This window comes from Sebastes fasciatus, chromosome 9, assembly GCF_043250625.1.
Source record: "Sebastes fasciatus isolate fSebFas1 chromosome 9, fSebFas1.pri, whole genome shotgun sequence".
NCBI lineage: Eukaryota > Metazoa > Chordata > Actinopteri > Perciformes > Sebastidae > Sebastes > Sebastes fasciatus.
In genome coordinates, this window is record NC_133803.1 from 18848407 (window position 1) to 18864296 (window position 15890).

General features: G+C 39.4%; 3 protein-coding genes and 1 long non-coding RNA gene across 9 annotated transcripts in view; 1 reads left to right on the forward strand and 3 right to left on the reverse strand.

Moving 5' to 3' along the window:
* Positions 1-6883, reverse strand: part of mcph1 (microcephalin 1) — a 36683-nt gene extending 29800 nt beyond the window's left edge. For 2 of the 5 annotated variants that reach the window (XM_074646423.1, XM_074646424.1), the window contains exons 1-9: positions 6364-6396; positions 4079-4133; positions 3899-3990; positions 3668-3786; positions 3437-3521; positions 2344-2455; positions 2123-2254; positions 1963-2043; positions 153-1280 (exon numbers count right to left, since the gene is read on the reverse strand). In XM_074646423.1, coding sequence (XP_074502524.1) covers positions 153-1280; positions 1963-2043; positions 2123-2254; positions 2344-2455; positions 3437-3521; positions 3668-3786; positions 3899-3990; positions 4079-4133; positions 6364-6381 — 1822 coding nt within the window. In that variant the 5' untranslated portion in view covers positions 6382-6396. The other 3 variants (XM_074646426.1, XM_074646427.1, XM_074646425.1) reach the window with 3 other exon arrangements.
* LOC141774091 (uncharacterized) lies at positions 6745-13888 on the forward strand. Of its 2 annotated transcripts, none has more exons than XR_012595231.1 (3): positions 6745-6882; positions 7966-8091; positions 13708-13888. It is a non-coding gene; the product is annotated as an uncharacterized LOC141774091 (long non-coding RNA). The 2 variants fall into 2 exon arrangements; XR_012595232.1 differs by lacking the exon at positions 13708-13888 and adding an exon at positions 8727-8924 and having other exon boundaries at positions 7966-8684.
* On the reverse strand, positions 9056-14066 carry LOC141774090 (neuropeptide Y receptor type 4-2-like). The gene is made up of 2 exons (XM_074646429.1): positions 13933-14066; positions 9056-11275 (listed from the first exon to the last, which is right to left on the reverse strand). Exon 2 carries the CDS (start codon positions 11203-11205, stop codon positions 9856-9858), a length of 1350 nt encoding a protein of 449 aa, XP_074502530.1. The 5' UTR covers positions 11206-11275; positions 13933-14066; the 3' UTR covers positions 9056-9855.
* Positions 14067-14256: 190 nt separating this feature from the next.
* LOC141773583 (beta-microseminoprotein-like) lies at positions 14257-15558 on the reverse strand. Its single transcript, XM_074645426.1, has 3 exons — positions 15435-15558; positions 15138-15240; positions 14257-14563 (listed from the first exon to the last, which is right to left on the reverse strand). The coding sequence occupies exons 1-3, from the start codon at positions 15556-15558 to the stop codon at positions 14443-14445; spliced, it is 348 nt and encodes a 115-aa protein (XP_074501527.1). The 3' UTR covers positions 14257-14442.
* Between the last annotated feature and the right edge of the window lie 332 nt (positions 15559-15890).

The window sequence follows — 15890 nt, forward strand, 5'->3', positions numbered from 1 at the left end:
CATGCATGACCCAGGGATTACAGACAATTTTAACCTCCACTATTGTGAAAGTTCAAATACCATTGGAAACATTTTATTTTGTTCAGTTCATAATGATGAAGATAATAGAGGAAATGTGTTATTAATATACACTCTCTAGCCTTACTACTCACTTTCCAAGGTATGAGAAACATTGACGGAGTTTTGCTGCAGCTCCGATATTGTGTTAGCCTCTGTTGACATTGTTGGTTGTACTGATGTAGATGCTCTTCTCTGTCTCACTGCCTCACTTGTAGTTGAGCTGGTGCTTGTAAATGGCAACGTGCTTTGTCTTCGCCTTTTTACTGCCAGTGTAACATCGGCACTTGGACTCTCCAATGCAGGCAGAGATTCTTTAACATCCTGTTGTGGATGACTTTGAGGCTCATTGCTTGCATCAGACTGCTGATTTTTTTCCAGTATCTTCTTTTTACTGTTAGTTTCAGATCCAATGCTTTCACTTCTTCTTAGTTTTCTCTTCTTTGGGACAGAATCCAACACAAAAGGAATCTGAATGTCTCTCTCCACAGGTAGATTAGGCAAAGGAGGTCTTTTTGATCTAGGGAGGTGGTTAGCTGGGGAGAAATAGTCCTCAAACACATTATCGTCTCCATCAGTGGAACATGAGGCAACATTTTTAGGGTCTACAGTGAGAGATTGTACCAAGGCAGAACGTGAAGGTCTTGCTCGTTTGGGTATTTTCTGTAATGATTTAACAGTTTTTTTTGTCAGTTCAACTGCAGCGTCACCTAATTTGGCTGGTGACGAGAGGCAGCTAGAAGAGTTCGCAGCGTCAGAACAAAAATGGGTCTTAGTCTCTGAAAAGGATTTAGCTGCTTTAATTTTTCCCTTTCCCTTTTCAGTTTTGTTAGGTGATGGACTGGATGATTTTATCTGTGAACGCCTTCTTTCTTCATGAAAGTCCTTGCCCTTATCAGATCTCCTATCCTCGCAGTGACTTTCTGATATACCTACGGATTTGTGTTTCTCTGCCTTTTTTTTTTTGACTGAGGTCTTTCTTGACTTCTTTTGTCCAGTCCCTTCTTCTTCGTCCTTGAAGTCAAGACATTTCACAAGACTCGCAGGACTTGAAATACATTTTGGCACATCGTGGCAGAGTGAGAGCCGTGGCTTTTTGGAGCCTTTCCTGTGGCGTTGTTCGTCATGGTCAGTGACATCAATATGTGTTCTCCCTTCTTCCTTGTCAGGTGAGTAAGCAGGTTCGGCGACAGAAGCACTGGAATCATCATCCGACTGGTCATCTATATATATTAAGAAAGAAAATAAATAATTAAGGGGTTTTGCACATCGTTTAGCCACTTTCTGTTCATTGTTTTTGTTTGCCAGTGTGTTTAGCTGGATTTGTAACGGCTCTCAATGGCCCTCACTATATAAAACCACAAGCAGCTACCTCCACTTCACATTGTTCTTCACTTCACAAATGCAGAAACCTGAAGTTAACAAGAGGCTGGTGAAGAGCTGCTCTCATAGCAAGTTAAAGAGGCCACGCGCAGAAACCCTTGGCGCCGCTACTCTATGTTTCAAAGTGTTTTTATTGTAATTTTACCATTTTCAAACATTCACCTCCTTATTTCACGAGCTTGAGCAAAAATAAATACGTAGGAGGATGATGTACACAAGAGCAGAGATACGACTTCAAGAAGCACTTGCCAAGGTACAAGTGCTATCTTGGATTTCAACACATGGCTTCATTTTGTTGCAGCTACTGGAAACATGTTTGTAATGCATAATCAAAAATATGTAGCCACTTTGAAAACAAACTAGACATCTTTATATCATATTAACTATTTCAATACAAATCAAATATGGTATCAGGAAGTCCCCAGCATTCCCTTCCCTGGATTTAGAAACTGATATTGGGGGTAAGGAAAGACAAAAACCACAATACTATTTTCCTGAACAGTAACACCAAAATGTTCTTACACATTAGTTTGAAGACGCTTGGTGTGCTCCCAAGAGAAGGCTTCAGGCCAGTGGGTGAGGAGGATTCAACCATTTGTGAAGCTGAAAGACAGTGACATATATGTGAATTTCAGGTGTTTTGACCTTGTCAGTACATCAGCCTGTACACTGCCGCACATACCTGTGGGTGAGAGGTTTTCCCGTTTCTCTTTCATGTCTTTCAAACGCTGTGCCATATAAGCGGATCTTTTCAATGCAGGGCTGTAGACTATTCCATTCTCCTCATCAATAATGATGGGCGACACATCCGTAACTGTGGGTAAAAACAAATCAATGGATGTAGTCGTTTTTCCATTTAACAATTGTTTTTGAAAAGTTTCTAAAAGTGTAATAATCTCTTACCGAGAGGTTGTTTTGGAGCGAGGTCTTTCATCATCTTGTCTAATTTTTTCCTCATGCGTCTGTCGTTTTCAGGTGTCCTCTCTGGAGAATCTTTTGGCTGCATGCAACGATGCTACGTGAATCAAACACAAACACGTTTTGAATAGGAAGTAAATAAATGCACGTTTGTATACTTTTAAGGTCATTTCACTTATACTTGTTTTTGAAACTGTTCACATCTCATTACGCACATACATTTTCTACATCCTCGTTTACATCACAGTTTATTAATTTTGCAATTACTGTCAACCACAAATACATTTTATTTTATATTTCAAATGTTATATTGTATTCCTACATTTTAACTTCTGCACTATTTTTTATGTCTTAGATTCTCATTTTTACTTGTGCGTTTTTACTTTTCAATTAAACATTAAATGAGCGTTGTTGGAGAGAGCTTGAGATCTAAGATTTTCATTGCCAACGACTGCTTCTCTGTAATTGTTGTGCATATGACAATAAAAAACTTGGAACTTGAAGATTAAAATCACTTAAATTATAATTTTGCTTAGAAAAGCTGAACAATGGACAAACTGTTTTCTCGCTCAGTCTATGAAACGCAAAACTAGGACATATTAAAAAAATCTGAGCAACTTCACTGAATCACAGCTATGAAATATCACAAACTTTAGGATTTATTTTGAGAGGCTCCAGAGGTGATTAGTTGAGAGGAGCCAAAATAATAATAAAATAATAGCTTACATTCACAAGCTGTTTGTCTACATACATACTTGTCCCAGTAAATTCAATTTGATAGATCATTTATCAATAAAAACGCTAGCTTCCTCTAGTGCAAAATATCAAGGAAAGTGAGACTACATTTTGCACAGGTCCTAGTTCTAGGATTTGTGTGGATTTTCCTTTATAGGTTAGTGTAACAGTGAAGTGTAAAAAGAGGTGGAATAGAATAAAACACTTAAGAAAAGACCTCAGTCAGTGACCCAAAATCAGCACAAATTATGGCTTGACAAACAGTCGTCCAACACTGATTTACAATGACAGCTTAAACTGTGACACCAACATAAACATCCCATATAAATCTGACTCTACTCACTCTCTTGTTCTTCAACACAGGATTGCTGTCATCATTAAAGGCTGGAAACAACTCCTCATCCACACGCACACCATCATCGTGACATCTGGAGTCATTTCACCAAAAATAAGCCACATTAAGATTCAAGTAATGACTGACAATAGCATCTTGTAACAACTTGTGACAATACAATAAAAAATATCATAGAATTGTTGAAGTTAAAAAGTATACAACTCTCAGTGTTATTCTTACCTGCCTACCCAGAGAACAGAGACAAGCCGTACATCCCTTTTCTTGGCTTTCCTCCATGTAGCTGGGTGACCGTTGTTGAAGACTACATGTGTGACTTGTTTATTGAATGCTTTTGATACCTGTAAAAGAAAGGGCATTTAGGTTTTGCAAAGTATACATATTTAATGTCTGTAAATACAGTCAAAGGTGTACAATATAGTGCTAATGTGTCTATGTGCCCTGGGGTCTCACCTGAGCTCCCATTTCCAGCAGCTGCTGAACGAATGGTTTCGAATAGTTTGCTGTTTTGTCTGATGACCACACATCAACATAGGCAACGACATCTGCAGACACATTGAACATACATTTACACCATAAACCATAATGTTCAGCTTAGATTAACTGCAGTGAAACTAAGATGATGTACAATACCTTTAAGAACTGAGCAGTTGTTGCTTGTGGTCATTACTGGTCTCTTTAGCTTCACCTAAACAAAATCAATAAAGATGTTTTTTGAGTTGGAAGATCAGCTTTCACAATGCACAGGGATTTTACTCGCTGTGACCCCCCTGGTCCATCGTGCTGACTAAACCAATAAGGGCAACAATGCAAAAAAAACTGACAGTCAATTAATGTCAAGATCAGGGCTGCAACTCAGGATTATTTTCACTTTCATTATATATTTAATCAACTGAATAATTAATCCTACAAGTGTAAAAAGTAATGACAATACCCAAAAGTTACCACAGCCAAAAATGACACTCTTGACATTGTCTGACCATCAGGCAAAAATAGTAATATTTTTCTAAGGTTATCATATTGTGACATTTGTGAAACTGTATTTTTTTGCCCCAGAAGGGTGAATATACTTTCTGTCAATGTACACAATCACTTATTGACTAATCATATAAAACCAATGAAGACAAGTTTCTGATTTAAAGCTGTGCTGCCACATCAATGCCACAGCACTGGAAATTGGCAGTCTAGTCTTTAGTACTAGTCTAGTCTCTACTTGTACTAGTCTAGTCTCTACTTGTACTAGTCTTTAGTCTCTACTTGTACTAGTCTTTAGTCTCTACTTGTACTAGTCTAGTCTCTACTTGTACTAGTCTTTAGTCTCTACTTGTACTAGTCTAGTCTCTACTTGTACTAGTCTAGTCTTTACTTGTACTAGTCTAGTCTCTACTTGTACTAGTCTCTAATTGTACTAGTCTAGTCTTTACTTGTACTAGTCTAGTCTCTACTTGTACTAGTCTTTAGTCTCTACTTGAACTAGTCTAGTCTCTACTTGTACTAGTGTAGTCTCTACTTGTACTAGTCTTTAGTCTTTACTTGTACTAGTGTAGTCTCTACTTGTACTAGTCTTTAGTCTCTACTTGTACTAGTCTAGTCTCTACTTGTACTAGTCTAGTACACTAGTCTAGTCTCTATTTCTACTAGTCTAGTCTTTACTTGTACTAGTCTAGTACACTAGTCTAGTCTCTACTTGTATTAGTCTAGTCTCTACTTGTACTAGTCTAGTCTATACTTGTACTAGTCTAGTCTCTACTTGTACTAGTCTAATCACTAGTCTAGTCTAGTCTCTACTTGTACTAGTCTAGTACACTAGTCTAGTCTCTACTTGTACTAGTCTAGTCTCTACTTGTACTAGTCTAGTCACTAGTCTAGTCTCTACTTGTACTAGTCTAGTCTCTACTTGTACTAGTCTAGTCACTAGTCTAGTCTATACTTGTACTAGTCTAGTCTCTACTTGTACTAGTCTAATCACTAGTCTAGTCTCTACTTGTACTAGTCTAGTACACTAGTCTAGTCTCTACTTGTACTAGTCTAGTCTCTACTTGTACTAGTCTAGTCACTAGTCTAGTCTCTACTTGTACTAGTCTAGTCTCTACTTGTACTAGTCTAGTCACTAGTCTAGTCTATACTTGTACTAGTCTAGTCTCTACTTGTACTAGTCTAATCACTAGTCTAGTCTAGTCTCTACTTGTACTAGTCTAGTACACTAGTCTAGTCTCTACTTGTACTAGTCTAGTCACTAGTCTAGTCTATACTTGTACTAGTCTAGTCTCTACTTGTACTAGTCTAATCACTAGTCTAGTCTAGTCTCTACTTGTACTAGTCTAGTACACTAGTCTAGTCTCTACTTGTACTAGTCTAGTCTCTACTTGTACTAGTCTAGTCACTAGTCTAGTCTCTACTTGTACTAGTCTAGTCTCTACTTGTACTAGTCTAGTCTCTACTTGTACTAGTCTAGTCACTAGTCTAGTCTAGTCTCTACTTGTACTAGTCTAGTCTCTACTTGTACTAGTCTAGTCACTAGTCTAGTCTATACTTGTACTAGTCTAGTCTCTACTTGTACTAGTCTAATCACTAGTCTAGTCTAGTCTCTACTTGTACTAGTCTAGTACACTAGTCTAGTCTCTACTTGTACTAGTCTAGTCTCTACTTGTACTAGTCTAGTCACTAGTCTAGTCTCTACTTGTACTAGTCTAGTCTCTACTTGTACTAGTCTAGTCTCTACTTGTACTAGTCTAGTCACTAGTCTAGTCTAGTCTCTACTTGTACTAGTCTAGTCTCTACTTGTACTAGTCTAGTCTCTACTTGTACTAGTCTAGTCTCTACTTGTACTAGTCTAGTTTGTTTTTTTCTGAGGGGGTCCATACGACATGTGTCTACCGAGCTGACCTCTAGCTACCTGCATTATTAAATCACATTACCTCTGTATTGTGGTCCATTGTAGAGCCAATCACTTAGTGTTAACATTTGCTAACTAAACAACCTAATGATAGCCAGCTAACTTAACGTTATCTACTATATATGTATGTATATGTATGTATATAGCTATATGACGTCAACGCTACATGTTTGAACACTAACAGATGTCTAACTCTATTGCCGTGGTAACAAGGCTAACTAACGTTCTGTTGCTAACCTAGAGAACTAACTACCTTAGTAACGCATTCTCAGCATTTACTCAGGCGTGGCTAACTCGTGTTAACACTTCCGTAATATGCTGACACACGTATTACACATATTGTTAACTCTTGGCAGTACAAAGGTTATGAATACAGATAGTTTTTAGTTTTAATTAAACTTACTTTATGCGGCAGGAAGGTTTAAACTGCGTAGATTACAACATTTACCTAACTACGGAGCACATAGTTCGCGCGTGCAGTTTGTATTGCAATGCATTCTGGGATAAACGTCGTCATTTGCTGATAGCCTATCAGTGACAGGTAAACAAACGTCACTTCCTGCAAAGGGAACAAGGTAGCATCTCCCTGAGAAGGGCCCTAAGAAGTCTACTTTAAACTTAGACCTTGAACTAATGAACCTTTTTAGAAGTATTATTGCTACTTCTTTGGTCTCTTTTGACATTCACTACTCTACTTTGTAAGAATGACTTAATTTACAGTCAAAAGTGGTGGAAAAATAGTTTGGATTCTGAAATATTATATTTGGTTGCTATGATTACAGTGACAAAGACAGTAATGCATTTTTTTCTTATTAATTTAATTTTAATTCTCGCGAAGTTCCACATTCACAAGTGTAAATTTACCCAAAAAAAAGCCTAACTTCTTTGTATTTATGAAAGAAATGGAATTATATCTGTCAACAATTTCTTCCTCACAAAACAGAAAAGCAATGAAAACAATGAATGTATGCAATATCTTTAAAGTTCTTAAGTTAAATCATTGTCATACTCTCGCGTGGTCTTTCTTTTTTCTTTTTTCTTTTATGTTGGTTTTGTTTCATTTCTGTTGTCCTTTTATGTTTGGCACAGCTCTTTGTTTATGTTTTCGCTATGCTTCTTCTGTATGTAAATTACTTTTGACATTTTGAAATAAAAAAAAATTTAAAAAAAGAGAAGGGCCCTAAGAAGTCTACTTTAAACGTCGACCGTGAACTAATGAACCTTTTAGAAGTATTATTGCTACTTCTTTGGTATCTTTTGACAATCTCTACTCTACTGTGTAAGAATGACTTAATTTACAGTCAAAAGTGGTGGAAAAATAGTTTGGATTCTGGACAAACTCACAAGTTTCCTGAAGTTTGCTTGGAGTTATCTAATAATATTAATAATAATAAATTGGACTTATATAGCGCCTTTCAGAAACCCAAGGACGCTTTACAAAGGGGACACAGAAAATCATGCTAATAAATAAAACAGAGGAGAAACTATAGCTAAGTAATCAAAAATATCTAGATCAATCAAAGGCTCATAGGACAAAAGATGGTGTTTAGCCTATATTTTTCATGTTCAACAACCTTCTGTCACATATTTAAACCAAAGTCAAACCCATGTAAATGTTTTTCAGGTGACGTTTCACATGCAAATTCCAGAGCTGGTGTAGGACTATATCTCAACAAGCTACCCTCACTGAGGCTGTGCAAGCTCAAGCAGACACGACTGTCCTGGAATGAGGTTGAACTGGTTGACTATGGTAGGTCTACCATACAGACATTTTCAAATAACCTTTTAAAATTCTTTGGTTTTCAGGTGCAATTCATGTTTTTAAAAACAACAAGTTAGGTTGATGTGAACCATAAAACAGCCTAGTGTTCATTGGTCGTCCTTGTACCTGTTACCTCAAAGTATTTCATAAACGAAGGCCTACCTCTTATTGTTTTTGCAGACACAGACTGCCTCAGACAATGCAATAGCCTATGCATTTGACATTTGTCTTTACAGGTTGGATAGCTACATTATTTTGGAGAATAATGCATTCGACGTAGCCCTGTAGTTTAAAACTATATACAGCATATGGTAGTCCCACTAATTTGATTATTAAACCAGGCACATATACATGAATACATTGGCCTACAGTCTCAAAGAGTACATGCACAGTCATACACTGTATATAAGTATGTAATAATGATGTATAAATCACAAAATAGCCCATGAAATAAGGAATAATCCCACAACGTTATTCATTATTCATATTCAACATTAATTATTATTAGCTATTCTCAGACGGATATCACTGATTGTTGTGTGTAGAGGTGTGTGTGTATGTGTGTGTGTGTGTGTGTGTGTGTGTGTGTGTGCGTGTGTGTGTGTGTGTGTGTGTGTGTACAGTTGTGCAGCAGCAGTGTTGTCCCGGGTACTGAAACAGGGAGAGATGTAGACAGACAGACAGAAGAACATGTCAGTCTGCCGCGCTGTGCTGCGTTGCAAAACTTCAAAACTTTGAATATTTCTTACCGAAACTTTGAAGCCCAAAAAATGGTATTCGAGACAGCTCTACACAGCCATAAGCAAGCATTTGGGTTACGTAGATAGACAATGGTATGTAATCTTTATATATACAGGTCATGGAAGATATTTGAGAGCTTCTCCATATCCATCCTTCCCTGTGCCAAAATAGTACACAATTTCATATACATTGAAAGCCAAGTGTAAACCCATTTTATGTTATTTGTATATTTATTTAACTTATCTAAATCAAATGAATAATTTAACGATATTATAAACTATTACATTTTAAATCTATGAGTCACATTAATCACAAAAATTGCACCTTGTGTTTTTCTTCACTGTAGAAGCTCAAACATCTATTTCACAGCACAAGTGCCATCAATACAAAAGAAGTAATAAAATGTAAGAAATACAACAGCAGCACTTTACAAAAACCAACATATAGGAAAGTCTCTTAAATAGTTTTTTGGTCCACCACAAGCCTCGAGGACAGCTTCGGCCTCTGAGGAATGAACACCTTTATCCCTCATGTTGGTGTTTTGATGATTGTGGTGGGTCAGCAGCTCTCTAAAGTCACAGTTTAATTGACGTCCAATGGGGCACACACGTTTGATCAGTTCCTGTTAGTATAAAATGGTCAAATATGTTGATTTTCTTGTATACTTACTGCAAAAAAAAGCTGTATACTGTATACAAGTAGTATGAAGCATCTAATAGGGACGCAGCAACCGATTAGTTGGAAATGATACATTCTTTTGAAACTGTTTTTTTTTTTTACATCAATGCTCTCCTTACTTCTTCTACTGCAGAATAAGATAAACCAACATTGTAGGTTACTGCACACATCACTTCAAACTACTGACAAAAAAGTTGACCTTTAAAGCACTGCCAAAACTATTGTCATTAAAGGTAGAACAAACAGCAGAAGTAAGTCCTACAACTGTACAGTTTATGTGACTATATCCTACTACAGCAGTATCCTTCAGGTTGTGTATATATATATATAAAGTCAAACAGAGTCGCTCCTGCAGCTGACAGGCACGGAGATGTGGGACACTTCCATGTGCACAGTGGACATGGGGAAATGCTCACACTCTTCCTCTAGTGAGCTACAGTGGCAGTGCAGGAGCACCTCTCTCACCTCCTGCCGAAAGTTGGAGTTGAGGAAGCCGTAGATGATGGGGTTGATGCAAGTGGAGGACATGGCCAGCAGGTGGCAGAGGGAGAACAGCAGGTTGTGGTGGCAGATGGGCAAAGCCTCCTGGTTCCAGTCTGACACCACGTTGAAAATGGTAAGTGGCAGCCAGCAGAGAGCGAAGGCTGTTATGAGGGCGACCAGCATGATGTTGATGCGGCGGCTGTGGGCCATGCGTTGGCTCTCCGGGGTCCTGGCCCGGTCCAGCATGTCTTTTCGGTGGCGAAGGCGCACAAAAACTCTAACGTAACAGAGCAGGACCAACATTAGTGGACCGCAGTACTGGAACAGCAGGAGCCACGTGGTGAAAGCGAGCCTGTGCTGCTGGGATGGCCATTGCTCTAGACAGGCCTCCATATGTGGAGAGGTGGGGACATAAGAGAAGAGGGTGCGGTATGAATTTGGATGAGATGAGTTTTTGTATGTGTAGGAGACAGGTTGAGATGGAGATACATTGAGATAAGCCTGAGGAGAGGCTTGGTGATAGAGTGCAGACTGGGGCAGGAATACATTGGCGTAGGGCTCACTTGTGAGGAGCTGAAAGGCCAAGAAAGGTGAGGAGGTGAAGCAGGCCAGAATCCAGATGAGAACGACCACCACGTAAGCCTGAGGAATGCTTGGTTTCCATCCAGTGGGGTTAATGATGAGCTGATGTCTTTCCAGAGCGATAAACACCAGAGACAGCACAGACACGGTGACAGACACACACTGGATGAACGGCACCAGCCGGCACAACAGCGACCCAAACACCCAATGGTCCATTAGCGTGTATATGACAGTGAAGGGGAGGCAGAAGACACACACCAGGATGTCAGAGAACGACAGGTTGCAGATGAAAATGCCGGTGACATTGACTTTTTCCCTGCGACGGGCGATGATGCAGATGAGGCCGATGTTCCCCACCAGCCCCAGCACCATTGTCATGCTGTACCAGACGACTAGGCACGCTGTGAGAACAGAAGACATGGGGCACTGCTCATCGTGACCGAGAACAGCGAGGTCTGAGAGGAGCTGGGTCTTATTCCCCAACCACTCCTGCACAGACTCGTGAGTAGTCCTTCCCTCCTCCCATGGTAGGGAACTTGGAGAGGTGGAGACGTTGAAGGGCAGAGGCAGAGCTGTCGTCGACGGAGAAGACTGGCTCTCATTACCACTCAAGGACATCTCACCAGGACTTCAGTGTCGCCAGCCCCCAGGATCAAACTGTCCATCCCAGCCCTCTTAAAACAGGCATCTGAGACAAAAGAGACACAAAACACAGAGAGGAGACAGAAAAACAAACAGTAATCACTTGCAAGCAATCCCTCTTAATGGTCAAAGGATTTGTTCATGTGGAAGTAATACTGTTGTTTTGAGAGATGCAGAGAGTGAAGGAAAGGCAAGAAGTGGATCCTGTGGCTGAGGAGGAATAAAGCTTGGGAAAGATGCTATGTGTGAGGACTTCTTTCTATTTAAGTCACAGTGAGATTAGGTTCAAGAAAGCATTGTCATTAAAACATGCCCTTATGTTCTATCTTTAGCCGTGCTAGTGGCGTGGCTGTTGTGGTGGCAATGTCAGTTTTACCACCCGGTTGCGGACTGTTATCAGGCCATTAAATAGGCGTTATCGGTTGCTATAAGCACCGTAGATGTGGGTCAATAGGGGCTGTTGAGACAACACTGGTTTATCTCAACAGCCGTTTAATGGATTGCCATGGAATTGTATTTTATTAGTTATTCATGGTTGCCAAAGGATGAATTGTAAACATTGTAAACATGAGTTTATGGTCTCAATTGCTTCAAGTCTTCTTAAATGCAGCATGATGTTCATTTAGTAAAGTATGGTCCCATTTACAGTCAAATAAACCATAAAGCAGGGGATGCTGTAAAGTCTTGTTTACTTGTAGTTGGTCTAATTTTGTGTGTTTCTTGTCCACAAAATACATCAATGCAATAATGTCACATGCCGTAACGAGGTAGATTATGAGACACTTTCAACTTTTTACGCAGTTTATAATGTGCCAAATGTGATTATAATGTACACAAGGTAATTTTTTTGCTATAGTTTTAGTATTTTGTACTCAGCAATACTGCAGTTGCACAGAGTAGTTTCAGTTCTTGGTCTTAACAATAATTCTCTTTCTCTTCTTCTTTACACATCTTAAGAGCTCAGACTTGTCAGTTCTCCACCCACAAATGAATCCTCCAGTCAGGTTTCAACACTGAACATAATAGCTTAATGACAATAAAATTACTATGCATACATTTTGAGCGGTTATGTATGTTGAAGTGAAAGGGCACGACATTGTCACAATCCTAAAAATGGATTGGAGCTCTCTCCCCTGAAACCTCTCCCGTGTGCTGTGAAAACCAGCATCGCGAAGAAAATGAGACTGTCATTTTCCATTAACGGCACACACACACTTAGCTATCAGTCACTTCACACTGCATCATTACTAACCTACTCTGTCAGTGTGTTGAGTGAGCTGCAGGCGGGGTGCTACAGCATTGATCATCCTTTGTTCAGGGAGGGGAGGCAAGTGCAATGTCACCAGTAACCAGATGTAACAAACAGCTGTAACAGAGCGGAGGGACCACAAACACCAGCAGGAGAAAAGGGAGAAATGTCTCTTTGATAAGCATTATGTTGCAATGATGTGACACTGTAAGATGCACATCCAGCGAGTAGGTGTGTAGTTATATGATTGTCCTCTTTCCAAAGCAATAATCTCTGCAGGATAAAGAACACTGTGACCTGGCACCGCTCTGTCCATCATATTCTTCTTTTCTGCCTCAGAGAAGTGTCCTCCATCTCTGAGAAAAAAGTGACAGTGTCTCTGACAGTGAAATGAGAGACTAGCTGACTGTCATTTTTCCTTGAACCAGACTCACCTCTCTTTTGTGTTTTTCTGAGAGCAGTCGTGATGTGCAATAATGCATTTCCATTTATTCACCTACAATGTCAGCAATGTTTCTGTGGTAGCTTTCGATTTTGCCACACTGCATGACAATTTCCCTTATTCTTTATTTGCCAAAGATTCTCTGTAGCAATACCATGCCATGTTAAGATGCATCTCACACAAGTTTCCTTGTAAAATATGTTTTTGTTTTAGGTTTGGAAACTTCATGAGTAGAATATAAAGGTCTGTACTGTAGGTACAGTATGAGCAATCCTGGAGCGCGTGACAAGAGGATTTGCTGGTAATGAATTCAACAATTATACTATAAATAAACATGTAAAAATGCAAATCACAAGGAGACAGCTTGCACATATGTGCTTGACAGAGAATCAAAGAGAAAACCTCTAAATCCCCTTCTGTGCTGTCACTGGTTGAAATCTATTCATATAAAATGGGTATTTTAAAAGATGCTTCCTGTATTATAAAAAAAATCCCCCTTTTTGTTATAGCTTGACAGCAACCCACCAGTTAAGATGACCACTTACTGGAATCCGGTGGTTGTGAATTCATTTCACAACCACCGGACTATTCACAATCAATTTGCAGGATAACAGGCGCTGTATTGTGCTCAACCTGACATGATGACCCAAGCCTCATTATTGCTGGGAGTGTCAAGAATTGTGGGGGATACCTCCCAAGACATTACGACTGTGAATACAGTCATGAGATGGGACTTCCACACAGTGTGAAATGTTAATGCATGCATTTCCATCTTTTTTTCTCTCAGTTTTCCTGCTGAAATTGGATGCATATTCGCAGAGATGCCATCTGTAGACTGCTATTTTTAAAAAACATTTGCAATGGTAGAAAAATACAGAACACCTGCATATCTGTGGACACTCATCTACAAGCTGACAACATGCTGTATCATTAATTTTATAACTGATAACTAATAAAAGGCAGACTTTCCCTGACAAAGATCATTATTGTGTGTATAAAATAAAGCACTCACGTGGTGGGTTGTCTCTGTGATGCCAAGGTGACAGAGGAAACGATGCTCTGACCAGGTGTGAATCCACAGAGAGGAGAGTTGGAGAAGGAGCTGAACATCACAACCACCCAGAACGTTTCTGTCATAGACAACAGGCTGAGGGGAGCACCACCGCCGTTATTATTGGGCTGTTAGAGCCCTTTGGGTGCCAGAGACCCTCTGAGTGCTGGGCTCTGCTGTCACACAGTGGTGGTTTTATTCAATTACATGCTGGAAATGACACCTGCTGTAAGTGCTGTTACAGAAACATGAAGCAGGCAAGAAGAAAACAGAGCCGGAGAAGGGTTTTTTAGGTTTTATCTTTATTGCCGGGGACATTTAAAACATGACAAGCAGGTTGATTAGTGTGTGTTTACTGGTAATTTATTGTATGTGCACATCCTGAACTGGTTGATGAAATATGAAACATAAAAACAACCAGTTTGGACATCAGTTGTCATGAACAAGTATAGGGGTCAATTTGTGGTGAGTTCAGATGGGGTTACACTCTTTGGTCTTGTCTGACTTCATCATCACCTTGGCAGAGCAGGCCTCCTTATTTACAACCAACTCACAGTCGTCAGGAACGTCTACTGTGTTTGCATCAGGGATCCTGAGAGATAAAAAGAAAAAAATGAAAAGTAAAACCAAACAATCTGCTTAAAATGGCTTTGCACAAATTAGGGACTGTAGACAAATTATAAGGGATGGATAGAGGGTCAGAAAAGGGGCCGGGTATTGCATTTTTTTCTCTTGGTAAAAGAAGGGGAGTCTTTCTTTTGTGTGAGAGCAGGGGATTGTGTTTTATTATTCTCTTTCACTTCAAATATATATGTTATTTCAGACTGGCAAGAGACGGGTCATAAAGGTGCACTATGCCACATGCAGAGGACAACAATCCTGTGTCTGTATCAGAGCTTTATTCTTCTCATCACGATACGATGCAAATTTTTAAAACGGTTCAGTTTGTATTGGGGGACTATGTATCACAATCAACTAGTAGCTAATAGGACCAATATGTCTGCTTGAAACACATACATATGTTATTTGTTATCATGCATGACAGGTGTTGGTTTAATTATAATTGACATATGATGAACATAAGGTTTCCAATAATTTTCATACAGTCCTTAGAGAGCTTGAAAATAAAAGGTGTAATGTGATAAATCAAATCGTGAAAATCTTACTTGCTACAGCAGCTCAAGCCCTCCGTCGTACAAGAGCAATCCATGCAGTCTCTGACCCAATCAGCCCCAAAGTCATGCTGCTTTCCATCCTTATCCACACACCCTGTATGTAAAGAAATACAACCACGGTTCAGAGGAGCTGTTGAGCCACTTGTCACGCTCTGATAGGCAGTGGCCGATTGGGTGTGAGTGTGTATCGATGTGTGTATAGGTGTGGTTTTGATGACTTTTGAGTCAGCTGGCAGGTGTTAAACAAACACACAGCAGCTGGATGATGCATGATGGAAATGGACTCACCTTTTGGAGGGTTGTTCAGATCTTTCATCACCATCTCCTGGAAGTAGCAGTCAGAGTGACACAGGACAACCAGTCCCAGCAGACACACAAACACATGGAGAGAAGCCTGAAAGAGAAAAGACATCTTTAAACATGGTGCATATTTTACAGTCTATGTAGTCAGTACATTTATGCACTCATCATCCTTTTAAGATCTTCTAAACATTGAAAAGAAATAAGTAGCTTTTATTCATGCCTCTTTTGTCTCATAATGGTCACACAAACAACACCCAACCCTTTTATGTGAAGAAGACTAAAAGCTCTAAAAGGAAGACAATGAAGGTATTTGCATGTACAGTATGTTAAGTGATTAGTCATTGCTCCAAATGGTCCAGTTTTACACAAAAGGGCACTTTTATGTTTACATTTTCAATGCAAAATACATTTCATCTGCAGCATACTGCATGTAAAAATAAT

What these genes read in the sequence shown, in the direction of transcription:
- LOC141773583 (XM_074645426.1), bottom strand. Translation starts at nt 15,558, where the DNA reads ATGTCTTTTCTCTTTCAGGCTTCTCTCCATGTGTTTGTGTGTCTGCTG. An exon ending in TCTGAACAACCCTCCAAAAG is followed by an intron (nt 15,241 to 15,434) that starts GTGAGTCCATTT and finishes CTTTACATACAG; the next exon opens with GGTGTGTGGATAAGGATGGA. An exon ending in GGCTTGAGCTGCTGTAGCAA is followed by an intron (nt 14,564 to 15,137) that starts GTAAGATTTTCA and finishes TTTATCTCTCAG; the next exon opens with GATCCCTGATGCAAACACAG.
- LOC141774090 (XM_074646429.1), bottom strand. Translation starts at nt 11,205, where the DNA reads ATGTCCTTGAGTGGTAATGAGAGCCAGTCTTCTCCGTCGACGACAGCT.